Source organism: Myodes glareolus, chromosome 11 (assembly GCF_982192425.1).
Source record: "Myodes glareolus chromosome 11, mMyoGla1.1, whole genome shotgun sequence".
Taxonomy (NCBI): domain Eukaryota; kingdom Metazoa; phylum Chordata; class Mammalia; order Rodentia; family Cricetidae; genus Myodes; species Myodes glareolus.
In genome coordinates, this window is record NC_142036.1 from 42,889,054 (window position 1) to 42,914,749 (window position 25,696).

At 50.1% G+C, this 25,696-nt stretch overlaps 1 protein-coding gene across 8 annotated transcripts in view; it reads left to right on the plus strand.

Moving 5' to 3' along the window:
- The window catches only part of Dpf3 (double PHD fingers 3), a 265,496-nt gene that overhangs the window by 164,520 nt on the left and 75,280 nt on the right, over positions 1-25,696 (plus strand). For all 8 annotated transcript variants that reach the window (XM_048449097.3, XM_087911681.1, XM_087911685.1 and 5 more), the window contains exons 6-7: positions 3,930-4,008; positions 25,078-25,215. In XM_048449097.3, coding sequence (XP_048305054.3) covers positions 3,930-4,008; positions 25,078-25,215 — 217 coding nt within the window. The remainder of the gene's footprint in view (positions 1-3,929; positions 4,009-25,077; positions 25,216-25,696) is intronic.

A 25,696-nucleotide genomic window follows, 5' to 3' on the forward strand; every position in this document is an offset into this window, starting at 1 on the left:
ACCAGTTGGCAAGACAGTGACAGTGGCATGATTGGTCCCAACTCACAGAACTCTTCCAGAAGCCCCTGAGCTTCTGGAATAATATATATGGAAGAGCTTTGGGTTGTGCACCCAGCAGAACGATAGGGTTCGTGATACATCATAAAATGCCATTTTTCCCCTCAAGGACACAAGATCCAAATTGGGGAGATGCTAAGACTCACAATACAATAAGAGAATCGCAGACTTCTCATGGCATGCTAACCAAACATGAAAGCCCAGAGGATCCACAGGGTCATGGAGGGGTCAACAACTGACTGAACACTTCCTGTGGGCTTAATGCTATGTCCTGTGGCTTGACACTCCTAACCCTAGCTGTCACAGCAGCTGTGCTGCAGGGGTGTTTCTCTCTCCGTTTATTTATCCACTTACTTATATATGTATTGATTGAGAGAAAGACACAGTCTTTCTAAGTAGCCTCGGAACTTACTGTGTAGACCAGGTTGGTTTAAACCCACAGTGTCCCTTCTGCCCCTGTCTCCTGAGTGCTGAGTTAACAGATATGTACCAACACATGAGGTCTACGGTTGCTCATTTTGTAAGTAAGCTAAGGCTCAGAGGGGTAGCTCGTTCTATGACACACAGCTGGTGCTATCTGTTGTTTGGATATGTGAGGCTTTGTATGCTGACATTTAAAGTCCTTCGGGAGGTGTGGAGAAGTCAGAAATTGGATGGCTGTAGCATTTAGAAGGAGCCTTTGGAAAATGACTAGGATTATTAGGTAAGGACAGGGTCAAGCTTCTTGATTGGTTCCTGAGGGTCAATAGGAAGAGGGAGAAGGGGTGAAAGAGAAACACGTGCGGTCTCCCTGTTTCACCTATGGATTTTGGTAGCAAGAAGGGTATCACCAGAGGAGTCCCCAGCAAACTGCCCCTCCAGATTCATGAACCAAAATAAACCTCTTTTCCTTAGGAAAGTCCTTGCTTCAGGATTTTTGTTACAGTAACGAACATCCGACAACAAATACAGCTGGGATTGAAGTCTAGGCCCATCAGACTTGAAGACAAAGCTGGCATACTCTGCAGTGTGGCAGGAGGGTTTTGGGAGGAGAGGGATGCTGGCCGGGCTGAAATGTAGGTTGGCGGTAGATGGCATGGTGGGGGTGATCATAAAAGAAACCGTGAAAACAAAGATGCAGACACAGCGTGAGTCTGGAGTGAGACGGTTGGGTTGGCGGTGGGCTGCCATTGGCTGTGGACGTGTGTCAGAGCTGGCAATGGAAGACCCCAGGCTCCCACTTCTCATTCCTTTTGGACAGGTGGTCATGCAGGATGGGTTAGGCTGTGCAGTGGGGAGGTAGAGCCCCAGCCAGGAGCTCTCCCGGGGAGTTCAGGATCAGCTGATATCCTTTGAGCACTGGGATACAGATGAGGAAGAAGAAGAAGAATGGTTAACTCAACAATGGCCTGATGGATTGATGTAATGACCTGACAGCCATTTAAGGAATGTACTTGGTTCCAGGAATAGTGGTGGCCCAGACAGGACTCTACTTCTCGTGGGACAGATTAAAAAAAAAAAAAATCAACGAATGAGCTAATACATGTCCATGTAGTGCCGGATAACCGACAATGCTGTGAGCAGACAAAAAACAGAAGTGAAGAAAGAGCGAAGCAAGTGGACACCTGTGGGCTAGGGAGGGCTTCTCGGAGGAAGTGGCATTTGAGCAAGACACGTAGGATTCTGAGTTGATGAGCTTGCGCCTTCCAGGAGATGAAGAATTCCGTTGCCTTAGGAGAACCCACATGTGTCGCCTCAGATGCCCTATGGCCCTTATCTCTGTTGGGCAAGACCAGTGCGTGTGAAGCGTGGGAGCATGCAGCATGGTCAGCCCAGCAGCAGGGGGAGGGAGCCTGGCTCTCAGCAGCACCCTTCTTTCCCTCTGCTGCCTCCCTCAGAAGCCCCAGATGCTCCTGTTCTCCCTTCCCCTCCTGCCTTGACACAGGGCCAGTCTTGTAGAGACCCTTCTGGCATTTGCTGTGGCTTCGTCATTCTGCCTGACTTAGCTTTACCTGCTCCAGGGGACTGTGACAGGGCTGCCGGCTGTGCATGTCAAGCTATCTCTGGCCTCACTGAGGAGGTGTGGGGAGGGCCGGGGCCCTAAGGTGACCACCTTCAGCATCCTAGACACAGTGTCTGTCAGTGCCTCAGGGTGACGGCCAGAGTCTGCAGCTCCTCCGGGGCTTAGTTCTGCATAACGAGGACATGGGGAGGAAGAAGAGGAGGAGGGAAAAGAGGACAGTAACTACTACTGACTATCCATAGCAGGGCTGGGGCTAGGGAGGTAGAGAGGAGGAGGGAGGTGGAATTTCATTTTTTTTTCTTTTCCCAAAAGACAAGCTGAGGAGAAGACAAAAGTGATAGTTTGGCAGGTGGAGTTGATTGTGAGGTGCGTGTATTTTGAGAACGAGTGTCACAGGCCTGTCTACAGGGAAGTCCCCAGAAAGATGTGAACACTTACATTTGTGAGTGTGTATGTGTGGGAGAATCCATCCCAGGCCTTTCCACCGTGAATCCTCGGGCCCACTTCCCTAGAGCAGATCCTGGGCTGGCACTCCGGACCTCTGTCCTGTTGTGCTCCTCTCCTGCTGACCTTCCTCCCTGTCCCTGAAGACTGCAGCCAGCCCTTTCCATGGCTGGGAGTTTACTGCTACCCATTAGCAACGCCTGACCCGGAGGAGGCTAAGGTGCCGCAGGAAGGCCGGCATGGGGCTTACGGTAGCTTATAAATAAGCCTTGCTGTTTTCTGGTAGCTGCTGTTTGGGATGCAGAGCTGTTGGCAGCCTTTCAGGCTCGTCTCTGTTACCCCCGAAGTCTTGTTTCTTATCCCAGTTCCCCCTGGTCACATGACCCACCCAGGGAGACACACGGGGCTCTGGTAGGTATCAGGAATCCAGCTCTGATTGACCCTGAAGGTTAAGGTCTTAGTCCCCAGCTGGAGGCCTGAGGTTGACCAAGTACAGGAGCCCTGCCTGCAGCCCAGCTCTACTGTGAAGGTCAAACATGATGGAGGAGTCAGTGTGGGCCCAGGAACCTGAGGGGGAGGACACTGTAGTTCTACTCCCCGCCCCCCACCCCCAGGGTGCTCATCAGGTGACCAGCATGTACAGCAACAGCGTGGCGTTTTCTACACTGGCAGTGAAGTAGAGAGGCTCTGTGTGGTGGAAGAGTAGAGGCCCCGTTTTTGATGGATATGGGACTGCATCAGTTAGACTTGCTGTGGGAAAGCGCTGGAGAGAGTGGGGTTTTAGTTTGGCTCACGGCTTCAGAGGGGTCAGCCGCGGCTGGCTTTCTCCATTGCTGGGGGTCTGCGGGGAGTCAGACCCTCACGATGGTGAGAGTACATGGCTGTACAAAATAGTTTCTCTCACAGTAACCCAGAAACCAAGAGGGGCAGGAAGAAGGTGCTCAGGACAAGTAAAACCTTTAAAGATGTAACCCCATGTTTTCCCTACATAGTCCAGTTTGCTCCCCACTCCCGTGCCCCCACCAGAATAATGCCACTAGCTGAGGATTTTCATAGTCTGGCCAGGCCATCTCCTTTCAGTCACACATCCTGTTTCTATTCTGCCTCTGCATTTGGTAGATAAATGGCCCGGGGAACTTACTCCACCTCCCTGTTGCCTCAGTCCCTTCCCCTATAGAAGGAGACCACTATTATAAACCTCCTTCTTGGAGTTATTATGAAAATAATAGGACGAGCTGGGTGAGTAGCTGAGTGATTTGGGACAAGTTACCCGATCCCCTGGGTCTCCGTTGTCTTGCTTGTAAAGCAGGGTTGGCATGGGAACAGGGGCTGTGAGGCAGGTGGTTCACACAGGCCCTCAGGAGTGTATATGCCCATGAGCTGAGTGGCTGTGATAACAAGTGTCTCATGCTCAATGTCTCCTCAGGCTCGTGGCTCTGCAGGCGGCAGGAGGAGGCATGATGCTGCTTCTCAGGAAGACCACGACAAACCCTACGTGTGTGACAGTGAGTATCTTGTGTGCTGTGTAAACCAGTCTTCCTACGCTGCCTTGGCAGCTCTGGGCCGCCCCAGGCTTTTCTGCTTCCAGCTCTGTGTGGCCACGTTCCCTCCTGTTGCCACTGCTGTGGCGGGGCTCTGGGCACCATGGACAGTCTGGCAGGGAACTCCACCCTCTCGGGCTGCCCTCCAGGATGCCAGGTCTCCCTTCTGGCTTTCCGTCTACATCCTCCCACGTTCTCGGTCTCTTTCAAGGGTCATCCTCCACATCCTTCTCCAGTTCAGAATCACAAACAAAGGTGTCACCCGAAACTCCCCGACAAAGGTGACTGGCTCCTGTCACTCTTCATTTCTTTCCCTCTAATTCCATCTCTCTCTCCTTCTCTCCTGTCCTAGGCAGGACTGGTTATGAATCTTCCTATGACGATGGCTTGAATGGCCCTCGATTCATCTCCACCCTTCCTTTCCTGATTCAGAAACATCACTGGAAGCGTGGTTGTGTGGCTCCTGGGTTAGAGTCTGAGGTTAGAAGGAGGGCAGAGGCCAAGGGAGGGGGACAAAGGAGCGACTGTGGTCACCAAGAAGGCAGTAGCTTTCTTTTTCCTCACATGCCAGGGTATGGGGTGGTAGGTGCCACAGCCGTGCCCTGTTGACTGTCACTCTATTGGGCCCTTCTGCTCACTCCACGGCAAGACTAACCATCATAACCATCAATAGCACAAGACTATAGACAATAGAAGACAATAGAAGAAGACTAAAGGCATCTTCCTTTCCCCTCTCATCTGCTATCGAAACCCAGAACTTGGCCACCGGGACCAGGCTGCTCCGAGAACAGCAGGAAGCTAGACAAGGCAGGGCCTGGCATGGTGGTCCCTCTGGGTACCTCTCCATCTTGTCAGATCCTGCAGCTCTGTGAGGACAAAGAAAGCCAGGGAATTGTACATAAGGGGCACATGGAGTAGTCCCTTTCCCCTGTCCCCTCACTGGCCTCTTGCTTTCAAGACCGTCTGTGCCCTGTGGAAATGATGTCTGGTGGGATAACATTTTGCCAGAACTCAAACTCCATGGCGTTCATTTGGCTGCTTATTACCCCACGCAGATGGCATTCCCGAGACGTCTGCGGGTCATGTCGCCATCCCGAGCAACTGTGTTCCAGGAAGGAAGGGATCAGTGCCTGGGGTCTGGTGGCTTTTGGCAGAAAGCACCTGCTTCGATCTGCGCCTTACTTCCGAATGGCATTTAGTTGGGTTCTGATATGTGAACAGTCCAAGCATGCTGGTCCTTGGGAGACTGGGCAGAGGGTAGGATGTCCAGCTGTGTACGGCACCCCAGTAACAGGGCCAGCAGTTGCTTTGAAGAGGACATAACTACCCCGTTTCTCTTTTAAAAAGCTATGCTTCCCATTATGTGATTTTCTGCTGTTATAGATAGTGGGATTAACTTTTTACTCTATTTCTGAAACTTCAGAAAATGGTCTCATTGCATTGATGGGTGATGGATTGTATGTCTGTGACTGGGATGCGTACATGCAATGGTTTGTGGGGAGGTCAGGGGACAAGTTGTAGGAGCTGGTTCTCTCCTTCCCTCTGTGGGTCCCAGGGATTAAACCCAGGTCATCAGGTTTGGTGGGAAATGCACTTTCCAGCTAAGCCGACTCACTGGCCCTCTTTCTAGAATTTTTGTGGCATTCCAAGGAGAGCTCCTGGCTCTCCTCTTGGCCTGGCTCCTGGCTTGCTTTTTGCCGGACTCCTGGCCCTCTTCTTCTGCACAGAGCCTTTATATCATCTCCTTCCTCCTAGCTCCTGGTCTGTGCTTCAAGCAGATCCTCTCCTCCAATCTCCCCAGCTTTGTTTAGGGCCCCTTGGTGTCCTCGGCTGTTTTCTGCTCCCCTCCCCTTGTTCCTCCTGAAGAAAGACTTGGAAGGACTCATCATAGGACGGCACCAGCTTTCCGGAAGTCTCCGCAGCTGCTTCCTTGACTCTGCCCACATACGTACCGCCTCCTTCTTCCTCCCTCTGCAAAGCAAGGTCCGTTGCAGTTTGCCCTTCTTCGTTCTGGCTCTCTCAGGACATTGTGTGACAGCTTTGTGATTAATGGACTTTATTTTTATCTGGTGCCCTTCAGACAGGTGATCCCTAGGGGTAGAAGTGACCTTTGGAGAGGTCACGAAGCCCACCCCCCCACCCCTGAGTTGGACAAGAAATGCTTTTAATCATCTCTAATGCATCCTAACTAGAGCGGTGTCCGGTCACCCTCCTTCAGCGTCCCATGGGATGGCGCTACCACTAGCCACCCTTTCTCCACCATTCCAGCTGTGTGTTTCCTTAATGAGGGCTGGAACTGCTCTGTCTGCCACATCCCCTTGTCTTTTGTGTCTCCTTCCCCAACAAGTCGGCGTGCTCAACGTTTGGTCTTGCATCCTCTGTATTCTTGGATGAACTAGGGTCTGTCTTACGTATTCCCGGTGCCATCATCCTGCTCCGAACTCCCGTCTGGAAACACTTCTGCGGGAAGCAGCATCGAGGCCAAGTAGCTCAAAGGATAGATATTTCCTTGTTTGATTTATACACCAGTTCTTGGAATGGCCCCCATTTTCAGAGAATACCCAAGTGCTCTGTGCACGCCGAACCACTTCCCGTCACTTCCTATCTGTCCAGCACTGGGTCTGGTCTCCAGGTGTGGACTCTTTCTCCGGAGGCATTTGATTATCTTTCTTCCCATAAATCACTCAGCATTTGGCCCCATCGAATCTCAATAAGCAGATACAATAATGTGTGACTTCAATATACAAGATTCAATAAAGGCAAATTTAAAGACATTGCCCACTAGTTAAATTCCATTCTCCACAGACTTGCGGTCCCTGCCATTTTTGTATCATCTGTGGTTTGATTTGCATAATTCCCACTCCATCTTTGGAGTTATTTATGAAAATATTAGGTCACCTTGGACCGCAAACACCTCTCTCTGGATTTATGTGGGTTGGTAATAGCCATTTCTTTTTAGATGCGGTTGTGTCCCTTCCTAGTATGTGTTCTTGAATGTAGTCAATGCCTTTTGATGTTGGTGGTCCAGGCTTCCTCCACACAATGGATGGCTGAAATATTGTCATAGCGGATAACTTCAGATGATAGAAGTTTACTTTTTGCCTTTCACTCAGCCATTAGATTTATTTCATCTCAGAAATACTAAATCTTCTAAGTGTAATTTATTTTTTTTCACCCAATCTATGGTGCGCTCGTGAATCCTTCATTTTCTAGCAACTAACCAATCTCTATTAATTATCTTGAAATTTTACCGAGTTGAAGGCTTAAAGTTCTGCTTCTCCACTATCTGCCTTTTGTTTTGGGAAAGGTGTTCATCCCTTTCAAAACAAAGCAACAGAAATGGGCTTTGTGGGCGAGTCTGTTGGTGTTTGTAGGTCTGGACCACCTGTGCAGAACTAACCTAGACACTCATGAACATGCATATTCCAGGCTCTCAGGGCAGATTTGTTCCATTGGAATCTCAGGAGTCAGCCTGAAGCCCACATGGTCCTGCGCTTCTCAGGGGATTCGTACGTATACTGATGTTTGAGGATGACTGGTTCTCCTCATTCCAACCTGAGGATGTTAAACATCCAGTCCTTTTAACATTCGCTGCCTGCATCTCTCTCTCTCTCTCTCTCTCTCTCTCTCTCTCTCTCTCTGCCTCTCTTTGTGTATGTATGTGTTATATGTGCACTTATGAGCTTGACTGCACGCACATGTGAATACCAGAGAAGATATCAGATGCTCTGCTTTGCTCCTTCCCAGCAGAGTCTGTTTCTCACTGAGCCTGGAGCTAGCCTGGTAGCCAGCAGGCCCCAGCCATCCTCCCAATTGCGACTCCATACAATGCTAGGGTTATGGGTGCCCACCCTGCCACAGTATTTTACATGGGTGGTGGGATCAGGACTCAGACCCTTATTCTCATATAGCTTATATCTGCTAAACCATCTTTCCAGCTCCCACGCCTAGAAATCTTATGGCCCCAGGATTCTCTAGGCAGCTGGATGCTGGCTTGCCTCACTGCTTCAGCTGACTTCAACCCTTTCTTTGGTCATTCTTTCAGCAATGACAAAGCTCGGCCATCCAGTCTAACACACAACACTCCTGCACCTGATTTTCATTTACTCGGTCACATAAAGCCCTGCTAGTGCCATTATCACCTGCTCTCGCTGGGGCGTTAAGTGGGGACAGACGTGAAGAGAATCCTTGGGTGTGGGCTCCAGGGATATGTTCGGAGTCATTGCCTAAGCTGCTCAGCCTTGTTCTAAGTGCTCTCAGTTCTGAATCGCTCTGTAGCATCCTGGTCCATCAGGGCAGACTCCCAAGGAGAGACCTACTTTCATAGTTTCTTTGTTCGAGGAACATGACAGAAAAAGAAGATGGTGGTGAGAGAGAACACTCAGTCTGCTCATGGGAGGCGTCTGGGGGGAACAAGAAAGCCCCTGTGTTCTTGCTGTACACTGGGAACTTTTTTTCAGTCTCATTAGTGTGTGCCTATAGCTCGCAGGGAAGTACCTGGAGTTTTGTAAAGACTGTCTCCCATAACACCCCCCCCCCCCCCACACACACACAGTAAGCCTGAGCCACAGAGAGAGCAGGCCTCACTTTTCCGTGAAGAAACTGAAGACTCAGAGAGGTGAAAGGACTTTTCCTCAGGTCACACACTGATCAACAGTAACCCCAAGACAAGGACCCTACTTCCTTAAGCCCTAGAAATGGCACAGTCTAGGTCTGGTTTAGTCTAGGTATGGTTTAGAGCATCCTCCTACCAGGGAGTTCTCCCAAAAGCTGAGCGGGGAAAATGTTTTAGAAGTTAGTTAATAAACATGCATCAGTCAAGTAACAACTGTAATTGAGTAGAGTACGTGATTCCTAGGCTTTTACATGTAAATCTATTAAAAGTCACACCACACTAGAACATCAGTGGATGTCAGTGACACACCTGAGTGTGACTCACCTCTGGGTCACACCTGGTGTTGGCACAGCAAGAAGGTCCACTCCGCTCAGCACCAATTCTCTGTCAGTGGGATCTTGGTCCCTGTAGATATGGCCCGCGACTTTCCACGCCGCAGGGTGATCTCTTAGAGACCCAGCTGGAGGTATCACCTCCTTACTGCGATGAACATTCTGAACTGAACCATCTTCAGGAACAAGGATTTTCTTCGGCTCCTGCTTTGGAAGCATATAGTCGGTTCATCATGGCAGGCAGGGCGTGATAAAGTTCATGTTGTCTTAAGGCTGTGGCAGCAGCCACAGGAGTCTGCTTGCTCACATTATAGCAGATCGGGGAACATGCAGTGGGTGGACACAGTGCCAGGCTGCAACTTACCAGATCTGCTGCCCCAGCGACCCACTTTGTTGTAAAGGGTCCACATTCATCCCAAACAGTGTCACCAGCTTGGGGACCAAGTGTTCTGCGAGTCAGGGCTGGGTGGAGAGAGCCTTTCCCATTTAAACCGTAATGGGGTACAACCTTGTCAGAATAAGATCTGGGGTCACTGCCCGCTCTGAACATCTGTTTTCCACTGTGTTTATTCTAGAGGGAGAAGGGACTAGGGTGAAGTGGGTCTCCGTTCAGTTCTGTGAGTGACGGTGGCATTTCCTCCTTGTGGTCTCTCAGAGCTCTGGGCCTCCCTGATCGGCACCCTGCACTGTGGCCTCCTTTCCTCCCACACAGCAGCTTCCTAGTGAGGTTTTCTGCCCAGACCAGATGTCAGGAACAGAAAGGAGGGGTGTATTGTGGGACACCAGGGGGCTGTGGGATGGGTGACTGCTGGGGTGGGCAGCCATAGGGGTCCCAGGAAATCTTTCCCCTCAGCTCCCTTCAGATCACTGTGGTTTCATTTAACCCTGTGGGTAGCAGGGAGATTCAGACGACTATTTCTGTCTTATTAAAGTTTCCTTCGGAGGGCACGAAGGCCTGCATTCTCTGAGGCTCATGTGTTATGTGCTTTAAACCGTGGCAAAAAAAAAAAAAAAAAGCCAATAACTTGGCCTTCAGGCTTGCTGCCCTTCTGCAGTGGCTGGCCCATCACTCAGTTGTCTCTGGCTGTTATCTTGCAGATCCTTGGATGTGTGTGTGTGAGGGGGTGGCAGAGGAGGCTCGGTGCCCCAGAAACTTGATTTGTGGAGCAGGGCCTGTGGGAGGGATTGATCACTGGAGATGGAATGCATGTGTCCTCACAAAGACAGGCCTGTTTAAATATGCAAATGCCATTGTGTCCCTGCAGGGCTGGCCAGAGGCAGGGTGGGGAAGTTTCTCTTGGATGCCTACCCTCCACCTTGCCTGCCGCTGTTTTCTCTGCCCTGCTGCTTGGCCCTGGCCTCCCTGCCCTCAGATGTCCTCCCATCCTCTCCTCTGAGCATGCCACTGTAGCCACCTGTGCCCTCTGGAATTGCCTTCTTATCCACAGGAACCTTTCTATCCATGATGCTAAGTGGTTCCTTTCACTTCCGCAAGTAGCCTTTTTCCTATGGAAATAGTATCTGTGCAGGGAAAGCAGGGGCTGCAGGTAAGTCAGGAAGGGGAAGGTGAAGCCGCTGTCACCTTAGTCCACAAAGGGACGAAGTCTGCAGGTTTTGTAGGATTCGCTGTGATTTATTCCCTACCTCCCTAGTTCTCCTCTTGCCTTCCTCTCACCAGCACAAGTGAATATCTTTCCGCGTCAGCAGATGTGTTTCTATGGCAGCAATCCTAGGGCTTCATAGTATTCCACAACAAGGACATGCCACAGCTTATGACGGTTCTGGTGTGTGTGGTCAGTAGTCAACTTGTTAAATGTGTGATTTGGAACGTGTTCACTATTAGCAACATTGCAGCTTCTTGGTCACACAGTTTTGTCTCTTTGCTTAGCAGATAGTAGCTGTACACAATAATGGTTTCATTATGGCGCTTTTCACAAGGGAATAGAATGTATTTTGATCGTGTTCATCTCCTATTACCCTCTCCTCTTCCCCCTTCTCACTCCCACGGATCCATTTTCTTCTTTCAACTAAGTTCTCTTCTTCTGTATCATTTACTCACTTTTGTTTATGTTTGCTGACCCAATGAGTTTAATTAGGGTTGCCTACCTGGCCTCTGGTAAGGAGTCACTACAAGAGTATGGGCACCTTCCAGGGCTATACCGCTAAAGAAACTGCTTTCCCCATTAGTGTCGCTCCATAGGGAGGGGTGGGTTCCTATGCGCTCCTCCTCCATCCATGATAAAATGTTAATGGGCCCAGTCTTTGTATAAGGCTTTATTATTTCTTCAAAGCAGAACTGTGAGGTCAAAGGGCCTGGTGCTAGTATTGGTGTGTGTGTGTGTGTGTGTGTGTGTGTGTGTGTGTGGCCTGTGCTAGGTGGGAGAGCTGGGAGAAGGGCACTACCCTGACGGGAATGAGATCTTTGAAGCCACTTGCTGTCTAGGACTTGGAGAAGATGGCTTGTTTTGGGTGTCGTGTCCTTGGTGTGCAGTGGGAAGGGCACCTGACTGTGACGGCATATATATAAAAGGTTTGCACACAGTATGGTTGAAGAAATATTTCTCCCACCCTCATCCCCTCTTTCTTAGTATACCTGGGGAGACCAGGCTTGTTGTACCAGGAAGGATTTAGTTGAACAGACACTAGGTGCTCTAGGGCCAGAGGAGTATTACGTGTGTGGTGGTGTGTAGTCAGAGGACACATCCCGAGGCCAGTCAGATTTAAATAAGCCCAGGGTGAACAGCTTCCTGTCTCCAGGGAAAGAAGAGCTGATAAACCGGTGTGGAGAGAGGTCATGATAAGAAAGGTTTCCGACTTTGGTTATGGGTTTGGAATGTTCCATGGGTTTCCTCTATATGAGCTTTTTCCTTCTCTCAGCAGGGTCATGAGATAGAAATGTGGTCATCTCCGTCTTTTAGACGAAGACTCGGGAGAAGATGCCCAATGGGCACTGGATGATGCCCATGTTCCTGTAATAGCACATTACATCCAGGGTCACACAGGGGATAACTGGGAGGTGAAACTCAACTGCTGTGGATCTCATCCGCCATCCACCGTCATGGATGCTTTCTACAGGGACATTGAGTATGTCTCCTGTGAGGCTCCCTCTCAAACTGTGTGGTCACAGTTTGCCTGTTTGTCTTCTCAGGCTAGACAGTATACCATCTGGAGACAAGGGCCATGTCATAGACCTCTGGCACCATATCCCTAGCACAGTGGTATTCCTAAACCCTTGATGAATGGTGGGAGAAAGGAACAAGCTAGGAACAGCAACGACTACCTTGTCCAGAACAGTGTGCGGCAGTGTGACAGGTGTCTGCAGCAGGAGAGGCTTAGGGACACCAGACTAGACTTGTCTAGAGAAGACTGCATTGTCAACCTGGGGACAGGTCTAGAAAGTTTAATCTATAGAATTATTTAGGTGAGATCCCTGAAGCCCAGGCTGGGATATCTTCCCAATCATGTAGAAGATGATGAGAAGCCTGGACGGTGTTGAAAGCAATAACAAAATGAATGAGGCAAACAAGACAGGCCTTCCGACAGAAAATGCCCAGCAGTGGTGGGGATGGCTCAGTTGGTAAAGCGTTTGCCTGGAAAACATGAGGACCTGAGTCTGATCCCCAGAGACCACATGAAAAAATCTGGGCATGGTGCACAAGCTTGAAATGCTAGGAGAGGTAGAGACAGACAGATCCCTGGGTCTTGCTGGCCAGTAAGCCTAGCCTGCTTGGCAAGTTCCCAGCCAGTGAGAGACCTAGAGACCTGTCTCCCAAATAAATGGACGGGACTTAAGGAATGATAGTAGAGGTTGTCCTCTGATCTACACACACACACACACACACACACACACACACACACACACACACACACACCACACACCACACACACACCACACACACACACACACCACACACACACACACACACACCACACACACCACACACACACCACATGCACACACACACACCACACACACATACACCACACACACACCACACACACACCACATACACACACACACACCACACACACACCACACACACACACCACATACACACACCACACACACACCACACACACCACATGCACACACACACACCACATACACACACACACCACACACACACACACCACACACACACACCACACACACACACACCACACACACCACACATACACCACACACACACACACACCACATACACACACACCACACACACACCACATACACACACACACACCACACACACACCACACACACACACACCACACACACACCACACACACACACACCACACACACACACCATATACACACACACACATACACCACACACACACACCACATACACACACACACACACACCACACACACACACCACATACACACACACCACACACACACACCACACACACACACCACACACACACACCACACACACACCACATACACACACATACACCACCCACACATACCACATACACACACACCACACACACACACCACATACACACACACACTCACACACACACACACACACAGATATGGGGGAAAGGGAGGAGAGAGTGAGGAAACCCCACAGAACCTGGCTGTGGCAGAGAGCATGAAGGGTCTTTAAGAGTAGAGAGAGAGGTACTAATGACTCCTGGCATCTTGGGTTTGGGTATCTGAGACCCAAAGAGAGGCTTAACTGGAACATTCTGAAAGGGGAAGGAAGGACATTTGGAGAGTGATGAAACTCAGCCTTGAAAGCCGGGAAAGCGTCAGGAGGCCCAGGCAGGAAGTCTTTCTTTTCTCTCTTTATTAGTTAAATGTTTTCATTTATTTTGCATCCTGACCACAGTTTCCCTTCCCTCCTCGTCTTCTGTTCCATTCCACTGCCCCCCCCCCCCGCGCCACCCGCCGCCGCAGCCCGTCCCATTCACTCCTCTGCTTCAGTTCAGAAAGGAGCAGGCCTCCCATGGATGCTAACAAGGCATAGAATATCAAGTTGAGGAAGGACTAAGCGCCTCCCTTTGTATTGAGGCTGGGTGAGGCAACCCAGTATGAGGAATAGGTTCCTGGAAGCCAGTCCAAATGTTAGGGACAGGCCCCTATCCCATTGCTAGGAGAACCATAAATAGAGCAAGCTACAGGATTGTTACACATATGTAGAGGGCCTAGGTTGGTCCTATGTGGGCTCCATAGGAGTCTGAATTCCCGTGAACCAAGTTAATTGTTTCTGTGGGTTCCCTTGTGATGACCTTGACACCCCTGACTCTACAATCCTTCCTCCCTCTCTTCAACAAGATTCCTGGGTCTTTGCCCAGTGCCTGACTGTGGGCACTGCATTTGTTTCCATCATTCTCTGGATGAAGGCTCTCTGATGACAATTAGGGCAGTTACCCATCTGACTATAGGAGAAGGCCAGCTCGGGCACCCTCTCCACTCTCCAGGCAGGAAGTCTTAACAGAAGCAGTGGACTTTGGTTTCCCTAAAGGTGATAGTAGTTCCACAAGGTGGCTGAGGATTCACGAATAAGTCTGCTCTGCTCCCGGTGCCGAATCTGTTAGGTTGTCCTCCAGGCCTAGCAGGTGAACAGAGGTCTCCAGAGGGGGAACACCCACAAGCCTCCAAGTGAGTAGGAGCTGCCACCGTGGTAACGGGGTCCGATTCTTGACTTTTCTCTGCTTACTTTTTCCAGAAATGTTGGCCATTGTGTTTATTATTTTAACTACTTTTCCATAATTGAATTATATTTTACTTTTTAAGCTAATTAAAAACATGCTAACATGAACCTCACTCACCTCAAACACCACCTTGTAAGGCACAGTGGTTGAGAGAAGATGGTCTTGAAATCAAGAGGCCAGGACTTGAGTCCCTGCCTTGTCACTTCCTAGCCATGACCTTGTGCACATCCCAAAGCGTCTTCGAACCTTGATTTCTTTGTCAAGTGATAATACGGATATACACGCTAGAGTTTCTAGGAAGGCTCAATAAGAGAATGTGTAAAAACATTAGCCTATTGCCTGCTTCAGGGATATTGCCAATAAATATTTATTTTCTTTGTACAAACAGACAAAGGCACTTAGCACCCCAGGGGACTCTCTGGCTGTGTTCTGAGCACTAGGTATTGGAGTTGTCAGGTCTACGGAGGCAGTCTATAAAATGGAATGAACTGGCAAAAATGGCCTGTGTTCCAGATTCCCCGCTATGGGCCAGGCCCCTACTCTGCCCTTTGTGATCTTGTGCAAGATCTCACACTCTTGTGCAAGAGTCTCACCCTGTCTCTGTAGTCTACAAACTTCTCACCTCCATTTTACAGACAAGAAAACTGAGGCTTGGGTGAAGTCACTTGCCCCAGGTCACATAGCAAATTGCTAGCATTCTGTTGCCATGGTTCTCAGGAGGACAGGAAACTTCACGGTTTGGTTTGTGATTTTTCTGTACCTCTCTTCCGGGTGCTCAGGAGCAAGTTGCGTAGTGTTCTGAAAGTGAAAGACTTGCAGCGTCTATCTCTTCTTCCTGTTATTAACTGGGAGCCACATTCACATCTAACAAATTCCTAGAATAAGACCAGCAGCTTACCACCGGACTTGCTGGGCAGTAGATCCTGGGTCTGGACACGTAAGATAGAGGGCAATGCCAGGCCTATGAGACAGGTGTCTGTGAAAAGTCAGGGTGTTAGCTGGGTGTGACGGTGTACGTGCCTGTGATCCTAGTACTTGAGAGGTGAATTCAAGAAAACAAGGCGTTCAAGGCTAGCCTTGGCTACATAGTGAGTTCAAGACCAGCCTATGTTACAAAGAGACCTTGTTGCAAAAAACTACACAAAAGAAAACAAAACAACGAAAACAAGAAGAAGACCATAGAAAAAAATGTCAGGATGTTACAGCCTACCACTCCCCCAGCTCCTGTGATCCTATCCAGAGAATTAAGTTTAAAATAAGCATCATGGGTGGTTTGAAAGAACAAACGACATCATAGGAATGCAGTTGCTGGCCTCACCGGGTAGGGTAGGTGGGGAGATGGGAGTCGGCTGGCCCTGGGCGGATGTTGTGGCTTGGGGCATATCTCATTTTTCTATCATGGCTGAGGGGGCACCTAGATCTTTCAAGGCCCAGAGGAAACAGAACCCTGAGGAGCTAGAATGGTGAGGACTTAGAGGGAATCTGGCCTAGCTTCCATATTTTCACAGTGGGATTTGTCCAAGGATATAGTGGGTGTACAAAAGAGGTGGAACTGGATCCCAGGGTTCCCGGAGGCAACTGGCTCATCTGGAATCCAGCCTTGGCAGCCCACCCCCAGTGTGGGAGCCTTGGCCTGGCCAGAGGACTCCTTGCCACTTACACAGCTACAGGTGTGAACAGCACAGGGATAATCGTGTACTTCTCTTATTTTGAATCCCTGGAGCCATTGTTGGTCCTTAAAGAACACCTAGCCATTTAAAATGGTCATTAGGGCTGAGCAAGGCTGCCCTGAGAGTACATGGCTGAGCTGCATCTCTCCTGGGTGTTGGCCCCAGTCTCGGTTTATTGTGGATGCTTCCCGCCTGGGGGACTGGATGTGGGCTTTCCTCCACCTCCGGTTGATGCTACAGAGAGGAGAACAGGATGCTGGCACGGTGTGTGGAGCTCCAAATGTCCACTGCGTGGCCTGGCAGCACACGGTTCTTCTGAGCAAATGGTATGTGTGAGGCCCTGTAGGGTGTGGGCTCCACTCTGAAGGGTTGAGCAGGAGAGAATGTGATGACATCAGGATTATGAAGAGCCCATTGGGACCAAAGCAGAGCAGGGCACAGGCCCTACCTTACCCTTCTCAGCCTCCATCCTCCTGCATCTGCTTCTTCCTGGCAAATTGCCAGATGCGGAATGAGGGCCCCTGAGAGGAGCAAGCTAGGGAGGTCAGCCTCAGGCGCAGGGGAAGCTGGGGGCAGGAGTGACAAGCAGAAAATACACGGAACATCTTCCAGCTGTAGTCTCCAAAGGCAGATAAACCACAGTTTGAATCCTGGGCTTGCCCTTTGGGGAGTCACGTGTCTTTCTCCAGACTCAGGGTCCTCGCCTGAAAAATGGGATTCAGGTCTTGTGACAGGGGTAAGATTCTGGGTAGGGAAGTGGGGGGGGGGGGTCGGACTGCTTGTCTGTAGTTTCGATGCCCTCGAGCAAACGCTGGGCGCTGGGATTTGTGTCTCAGCTGAAGGAGTTGAGCTACAGAGAGAGGGGCTGTGTGTCTCTGCCATGGGCAGACGCTGGGAATGGGATGCGGCTTGTGGCTCCCAAGGCCTAGGCTTTGTCTCTCGGACACTCACTCTGTAATTGCTTTCAGTCGCTGCTTTCAGTCTCTGGGAACCACTGGCTCAGATACCCACTGCGTGCTCCAAGTTGGGCTGATGAAAATGTGCCAGAGTCATTAAGTTATCAGTAGGGAAGGCAGCCGCTTCTCCCCGGCAGGAAGGATTCTGCTGTCTGCTGCAACCGGCTTTGTTCACACAAACTGCCAATCCCCCCCCCACGCATCCCCCCCCCCCCAGCTCCAGCCAGCGATTGGAGTAGGACTAAGGGGGACAGGGGACGTGCCGTCCCTGCTCTGGGACAACACCGATGGCATGCTGTAACTCTAGCCTGGAGGTCCCATGTGGAAAACCCAGCTCTGGACCGGGAATGTGGGCAAAGCTATTTCTGCAGCTTGACAGATGGATCCGCCCCAGGGGGAAGGAGAGAGAGGGAGGCAAGCTGGACTTCCCTTGTCACGGCCATTGCTCTCCACATGCACGGTGCCAGGAACACAAAATCCAGGTGCTTGCTTGCCAAGGTGAAAAGAAGGACCTGAGGCTGTGCACAGATGGGGCTGACTGGTCCCAGGGGTGAGGGCTGCAGAGGTGCCTGACGCAGAGGGGTGGGTCCCGGGGGAGGGAGACTGTAGTGGGAAGATGGGAGTTCAGCCCTCTCTGCATGCTTCAGCAGTCTTGGGGCTTAGTCTGATTCCCTGCGTGCGACAGCCCCTTCCAGAGCGGGATTGCTGACTTGATAAAAGGGGAGCAGATGGTACTGATACTTTCTTTTCAGAATGTTATTTTTCTCCTCACCTTCTTTCCCAACTGTACGCCATTAGCCCCGACTTCAGAGGAGAAGCGGCTAGCTCCCTCCCTTGTGGGGTTTATTGTCTTTGCTGAGCCCCTTTGATGGCAGTGGGGGATGGTGACAGCTGACAAGGACTGAGTCTCACCACGGGCAGGATCCTCTTTTAAATCGCTCTCTTGCCTCTTTCTCCTTCTGGTGAGGTAGGTGTGCTGTCGCGGTGGGCCCCATTTCAGAGAGGGACATGCCAATGTGGAGAGGCTTAGCAGATTACCCTCGATCAGGCAGCTGGCGGCTTCAGTTGGAGTTTGAACCCACTCAGTTCAGACGTGGACTGTTCCGACACCATTGCAGCCCCTCACCCCATGACAGAGCTGGCTAGTGCCAGAGCAACTGATCACACTGGAATGGTGGCCGGTGAGGTGCCCTAGGCAGACTTCTGGGAACCCACTCTCGACTGCTTGGGGCCAAGGTTCACCCCGGTGTATTTAAAGCTTTCAGTTGGAGTCGCTTATTCCGACATCTCCGCTCCCAGATTTCCAGTGCAAGACAATATCCAGAGGGTCCGGAAAGAGCTCAGCTGGTAAACCGCTTGTTTTGCAAGTGTAAGGGCCTGGGTTTAATTTGTGGAATCCATGTAAGATGTTAGGTGTGGTAGGGAGAGCTTGGTGATCTCAGCACTGGGCATCTAGAGATAGGTGTTCCTGGGGCTCACTGGTTGTCTAGCCTGTCCTATAGTAAGCTCCAGGCCATTTAGGGCACGCGTGTGCACATGCATGCACGCACTGACACAACGAGGGACCCTTGAAGGAATCAATAGTAAGTGTTTCAAGATGGCGGCCACAGACCATGAAACCCAGCACGAGGCTTTCTAATTGCCCAGATCAATTGTCTATGAAGTTGGCCCCTGGTGTGACGACTGGAAAGTAGAGTTAAAGGTCAGAAGGTGCCCTCTCCAGCCTGTCTGGGCAATCACAGTAGGGTTTCTAAAGCACTCCTGCCCATGGAAATGTCGCCCTCTGATTCCATTGCAGTTCCATCAGAATAAATCACGGAGTCAGGGCTTCTTCTCTCACCCCCGTGATGATGTCATCTGAAAGACTAAGTCTTGGTGTTAGCAGCTTTGTTTGGGGCTCCATTAACTCCAGGTCCTCCTAATTCTGTCTTTCAAACTACGCTGCCTCCTGCTGCCTCCTTGCAGCCTGTGGCCTGCCTGCTCAGAGACCTACCTGATAAATCAGTACATCCCCTCCTCATCCTGGTATCTCCTTCCACCAGCTGCCCTGCCTTCTCCTACAGCCCCACTGGAAGTAGTAATCTATTAATAATCTATTAGTAATCTATTAGCCTTTTGTTACTTCCCCATTTCTTGGAGCATCCCAGTGACCTTCAGTATCGTCTCATCCTCTAGGAGGTCACAGATTATTTTCATGCTGTGGTGGCCCCATTCATATGCAATGGTCCCCCCATTCTCCATCCCTTTGGCCTTACTTGGTGCCCCTGCCTCTAAGCCTGAGTCTACTCACCTTTAAGACGAGTGAATTAGTTACCGTTCTGTTGCTGTCGTTTAACACCACGGCCAAGGAAACTGACAGAATAGCCAGGGTTTATGTAGGCTCACAGTTCCCGAGGGCTAAGAGTCCATCATACCAGGGAACCATGGGAGCAGGCGGGGCAGTAGCAGCAGATGAGAACTCATATCTCGAGCCACAAGTAGGAAGCAGAGAGAGTGAACTTGAAATGGCTTGAAGTTCTTAAACTTGGAAGCCCACCCCGCATTGATGTACTTCCTCCAGGAAAGACCACACCTCCTAAGCCTCCCAGATAGTGCCACCACTGGGGACCAAGTGCTCAAATGCTATGATGGGGACATTGCTTGTTCAAGTCACCACAATGGGGATGTGCGCTGCCACGAACATGTTTGCTTGTTATACTCAGTGTCCCAGCTTAGGAGGGGCACTGGGAGACTGAAGGTGGGAGCTGAGGCTGGGGGCCTTGATGTTGTTGCTTCTGTCCTGTACCCCCTCCTGTTTGATATTCTTGTGGCTCTCATGTGAGTCTTTCTTAACAATTTTAAAGAGGAATCTTCCTCTCCACAGTTTCCCTTGGTGTGCCATAACACCAAAACCTCCAGTGCCACTGTGCCTATAGTCACGTCTCTTTCTGTGAGAATTAAAGTACCACAGGCTCATTTCCTTCCTTCCTTCCTTCCTTCCTTCCTTCCTTCCTTCCTTCCTTCCTTCCCTCCCTCCCTCCCTCCCTCCCTCTCTTCCTCCCTCCCTCCCTCCCTCCGTCCCTCCCTCCCTTCCTTCCTTCCTTTCTTTCTTTCTTTAATTTGGTTTTTCTCCTATATCCTTCTAACAACTCATCCATGCCAGGAACCTGGGAGTCTTCATTACCTCTCTAAGCTGACATCCCAGTGCCTGTCCCAGGCAGACCCCATGCTGGCCACTGCAGATGTAACCTGTGTGAATGGACAGGGTCTGTCTCACTGACTGCCTGTAGGATTGACGGGGATTAGTCCCAGGAAGGTGAACCCTGGGGTTCTGATGATTGGCAGGACCTCCCTGGGGAAGGGCATTAGAACCAGGAGCTGAAGGATGATTAGATGCTCATCAGACAAACCGGGGGTGGGGGCAGGCTAGGCAGAGGGACAAACATGCTTGAAGGCTCTGTGGCAAGGAGAAAACTGCTTAAGAAATAGGCAGGGAGGCTGAGAAGGAGGCAGGACCGGGTGCCAGATAAGGCCAGGCTGGGCACTGCACATCAGAGACAGCCGTGTTAGCTGGCACTTTGTTGCATTCTTATGCCCCCTTCTACAAGATTCTATCTCAGACCCCTCTCCCCATAACTCATTTCTACCTAGAAAGCTATATCTTTTTCACCACCCATCACCCAGGCAAATAGTGTCCTGCCCTCTTCAAATTCATCTTGTAAGCAGTGTGCTAAACTGTGAGCCCAATTAAGATGACCTTCTGGGCAAAGTCCCCCCTGGTTCCTCATTGTCAGGATGGAGTCAAGCCCAGAGGTCTTTCGTTTTAGCTCCCTCAACCCCACCCCCATTCTTTGCTGCAGCTTTCTCACCCCGAGGTGCTGGGTGGATGTGCTGGGAAGCCCCAGGGGAGGTCTTGCTCATCTCATACTCTCCTATCAAGGGATTCTCACGCCAGGAAGCCACCTCCCCCAACTCAAGCCATCTTCTCTACCTGTTCATGCAACCAGCACACTCAGTCTCTCCGCTATAAGCACAGACCTTCTGCTAGACTGAGAACTATTTGGAGAAGGATGAGGGACCCTTTGTCTTCATCCTCTTTGGTGCCACCATCTAACGTATATTAACATTTAATAAATGCGTTATTGATTTTGAGGGTCTAGTGATGAAGGAAGCACACTGTTCAAATGAGCCATATGGGATGAGACTCCATCCTGAGGCACTTTAGGAAGGAGTGTGATTTCCAGGACACCTTCTTGGACTCCCTGAATCTGGAACTTCCAGCAGCCAAACCACATTTCAAGGTGGCCTCCACCCCACACCCACACACTGGGCGGGTAGGTAGACCAAGTTGGTTAGAGTCAGACCTAGGTCTTCTCAAGCTTTCGTGAGTTCCAGGATAATCTGGATTCCCTGGCTGGGTGCCCCCTGATTGCCTGATTCAGGCGGGGGGATGCTACCAGAGAATTTACTTCTGTAATATGTTCCTAGGTGATACTGGCGGCGCTGCTGATCTGGGAACCACATGCTGAGAATCTGTGTTCTAGCAAAAGAATTTGTTCTTCAAAGTATCACTCTCTACCGTGCTAGGGAAGGAAATGGATGGTCTCGCTTGGGTTTAGCTTTGTAGGTTTTAAGAGTCATTAGTATGAGATTAGTGTGGATAGATGCAGGCTTGCCTCCGCTCCTGGCTCTTGTCTCTCCCACAAGCGCTCCTATGTCCACACCAGTGACTCAACAAATATGTTTCGTAGAAAGTGCATGGCAGCCGATGAGGTGGAGCGGGGGGGGGGGGGGATATCAGACAGGTGGATTGGAAGCCACCCTGAAGGGAAGGTGGCAGGTGTAGACAGGATTGTAATTCAAGAAGTCCAGGGAGGGGTAACTGCTTTGAAGTGCGGTGAGTTCTCATCCCTGGAGCCTGAACAGGCCTCTAGAGCTTTAGTGGGAATGATATTAGTGGGCAGTTAGTGTAAGTAACTGTTAAGATCTTGGAATTTTATGATTAAGAAGAAAAGCAATGGCTGACCCTGCATTGCATAAACGGCTCGCTTGGGATCGTGACTGGATCTGCAGAGGTAGGAGGCTGCCTGTGCGAATACTGAAAGCAGCTCGCTCTTCCTTGAATAGACGTGCATCCCTCAGCGGCAGTGTGTTTGGTGTCTAAGTGGATTCATAGTCAATGACCCTGTAATGTGTTGCTTATTGACCTCGGATCATTTAAAAGGTTAAATGGAAAAGCCACAAGCAGCCAGAGAGTGTACCTCAGGGGCCTCTTTACGTCCTGCTTCCTAAGTCACATGGAATTGAGATGCAAGGCGCCATTTTAGTTTGTTTTGTGTGTGCACGCGAGAGAGAGACAGAGAGAACACACACACACACACACACACACAGAGACCTTGAATTTATAGTGATTAGGTCACCAGCTTGAACTTCAAACACTCAAGGAAGTCCACCCAATTGCCAGACTCCACAGTGTGGTAGGAGAGATCAAAGTTTCTCTTGGGGAGGTCTAACCCTTAAGATGTGATAAACAAGACTGGTGTCTTTTGTCCGATAGCTACCATTTCCTGAATGCCTATTATGTTAGCTGGGTGAGATTCTTTGCAAATACGATTTATAATCTTTCAATTAATCTCCAAAGTATTACTGTCTTCCTTTCCAGAGAACAGGCACAGAGAGATTACGAGTCTTTGTCCAGTTTCACAGAGCAAAACCTGTCCATTCATTTTTGGAAGCTGACATAACTGTAAAATTGAACCCTGATAAAGAGAGTTAAAAAGTTCAGATGCAATATTATCCAGAACTATATCAAATGAATAATATACTCTGACCAATGGAGCATGTTCTAGGAATGCAAGAATGGTTCAATAATAGGAAATACTAGGAAACCAACCTAATTCACCATATCCACAAACCAAAGAAAAGCCATGTATTAGAGATACTTAAAGGGCAGTCGATAAAATGCTCCTATAATAAGACTCTAAGACAGGAATAATAGGAATGGCTTTAATTTAATAAAGGCTAAAAATTAGCTATAACGTCATTCAAAACGGTGAAACCCTAGATCCAACTTCATAAAAATAAGAGATGCCCAATTCTGCCAATTAAAGCTATTGTCCTGGCTATTCCTCAAAATGAATTACTCTCCTTAGAAGTAGTTTACTTAAGAGAGAGAATAGATGGTGCTTTTTATTTTTGCCAAGTCTGGGAGAATCTGATAGAAAAGATAAGTTGTGCGAAGTCCTTATGGCGGTATCTTCTCCTTAGAGAGAAGGTCATAGCCATTGAATTGGGACACCTGAAACTGGGATTGGAACTTAGGGTCGATGCTGAAGTCCTGCTCTTCCTCTCTATAAAGAATTTATGCTCTCTGGTGCCAGTGGTCTGGGAGAAGGGAGAGTCCCTCAGAACCAACCTATCCCCCATTGCTCCAGGAGAGTCCTCCAGGCTTGGCCTTGGGAGGGGGAAAAGAATGGGCATTTGTAGGGGAGAGGAAGATGGGCATTTGGAGGGAGAGGAAGATGAGTATTTGGGGGGAAAAGGATGGGCATTTGGGGGGAGAGGAAATGAGTATTTTGGGGGAAAAGGATGGGTATTTGGGGGCAGAGGAGGATGAGCAACTTGGGGGAGAGGAAGATGGGCATTTGGGAGGAAGAGGGAAATGGTCATTTGAGGGAAGAGGAAGATGAGTATTTGGGGAGGGGGAGAAGGATGGGCATTTGTGGGGAGAGGAAGATGGACATTTGGGAGGAAGAGGAAGATGGGCATTTGGGGCCACAGTTTCACTGTGAAGAGCCCGAAGCCTCTGTTCTTGGCAATCCCATCCCTTTAAGGCTGAGATCTGGGCTGAGTGTGGGGAGGCATGGCTGGTGGTCTGGCCCATGGTCATTTTGCCTGTCTTTTGCTGTCTAAATCCCGAGCATCCAGGTTACTGAGTCACCCCCTTTATTCTTGCCTCTAAGATGCCATGTTAATGTTACTAGTTGCCTTTTGTCTTAAGCTGTCTCATTCGAGACAGGTCTGGGGTGCCAGAGGCTAATTAGAGCATTGAGGTCACAAGCTCTTGGCTCCTACAGCCACTAGGATGCCTTAGTCCCATAGTGTTTGCGGTGAGAGTAGAGCACATTCTCCCGGCATAAATCAGCGGGTGATACATGGAAAGTTTGCTACTTTGTGCAGAATTAACCGCAGAGCAGCGGATGAGGCTCAGCAGAGGAATCCAGCAGACCCGGTTCTGGTGGCTCTTCCACCGATGTGTTCCACGTACGTCACTTCGTGCTGCTGGGCCTCACTGACCTCCTTGGTGACCTAAGACACTGGACTGCATAGGCTTCCGGTGAAGTTGCAAAGTTCTGATGATAATCTTCCTTTCCGTGTGCTCAGTACCATTTGAAGTGCCTTGTTAAGGCCGGGAGTAGGGCTCAGGGCTGGACCACTTGTCTAGCATACCTAATGTCGTAACAAACGCACAGTCAAACAGTCCTACCCTAAGGACTCTATGCTGTGTGTGGTTAATGAGCTCATAGGGCTATCATTCCCATTTTGTCTCCAAAGCAACGGAGACACAGAGTAGTTCATTCACCTACCCAGGGTCTCACAGGCAAAATGGTAGAGTACACAGTCTCTGTGTTCTTATACCTCTTTTGCATCCATGAGCCCCGTGGTTACAGTGTGTGGGTCTGAGGGTGGGAGGTACTTTTAAGGGGAAACCTGGCTCCGGTGTGGACAGCTAGGGACTGTTGCCCGAAGTGTGAGAGAGTGATCGCAGGAGTTGCTGACATTATCCATCAATTCTTCTCTCTTCTTCTCTAGTCTGTGGCAAGCGCTACAAGAACCGGCCGGGACTCAGCTACCACTATGCTCACACTCACCTGGCCAGCGAGGAGGGTGATGAAGCCCAAGACCAGGACACGCGGTCCCCACCCAACCACAGAAACGAGAACCACAGACGTGAGTCCCCGCTTGTAAGGTTGGGGAGTGGGGGCTGGGACAGGTATTGTGGGGAGCAGTTCTTTTCTTTCCACTCTGGTATCTCCCGGCAGCAACAGCTGATGGGTCTCGGTGTTCTGACGTCAATGAACCTCTCAGCTCAGCCAGTCACCACTCCTGTGGCTGAGCTGGGCGCCCAGGAAAGAGTGAGCAGGTTTGAATGCATGTGATCAGCCTTGTCTCCAGACAGAGGCGGGATACAAGTGTCCAGCAGAAGGGGAGTGACCTCACCTGGCCACTGTCACAGGCCAGACCTGTCCGTCATTTCTCTCAGCTTCAGAAGGGCCGCCCACAGCTGTTGGGAGTGACTAATGGTTGCTGGTTGATCGCTCTGGTTTTCCTGTGTGGGTCACGACTGTGGAGCTCTCCTGCCATCTGGATGAATATGTCACTTGGGATGACAGTTGGCTCTGAAGACTCAAAGCCATCCTGCAGATTTGTT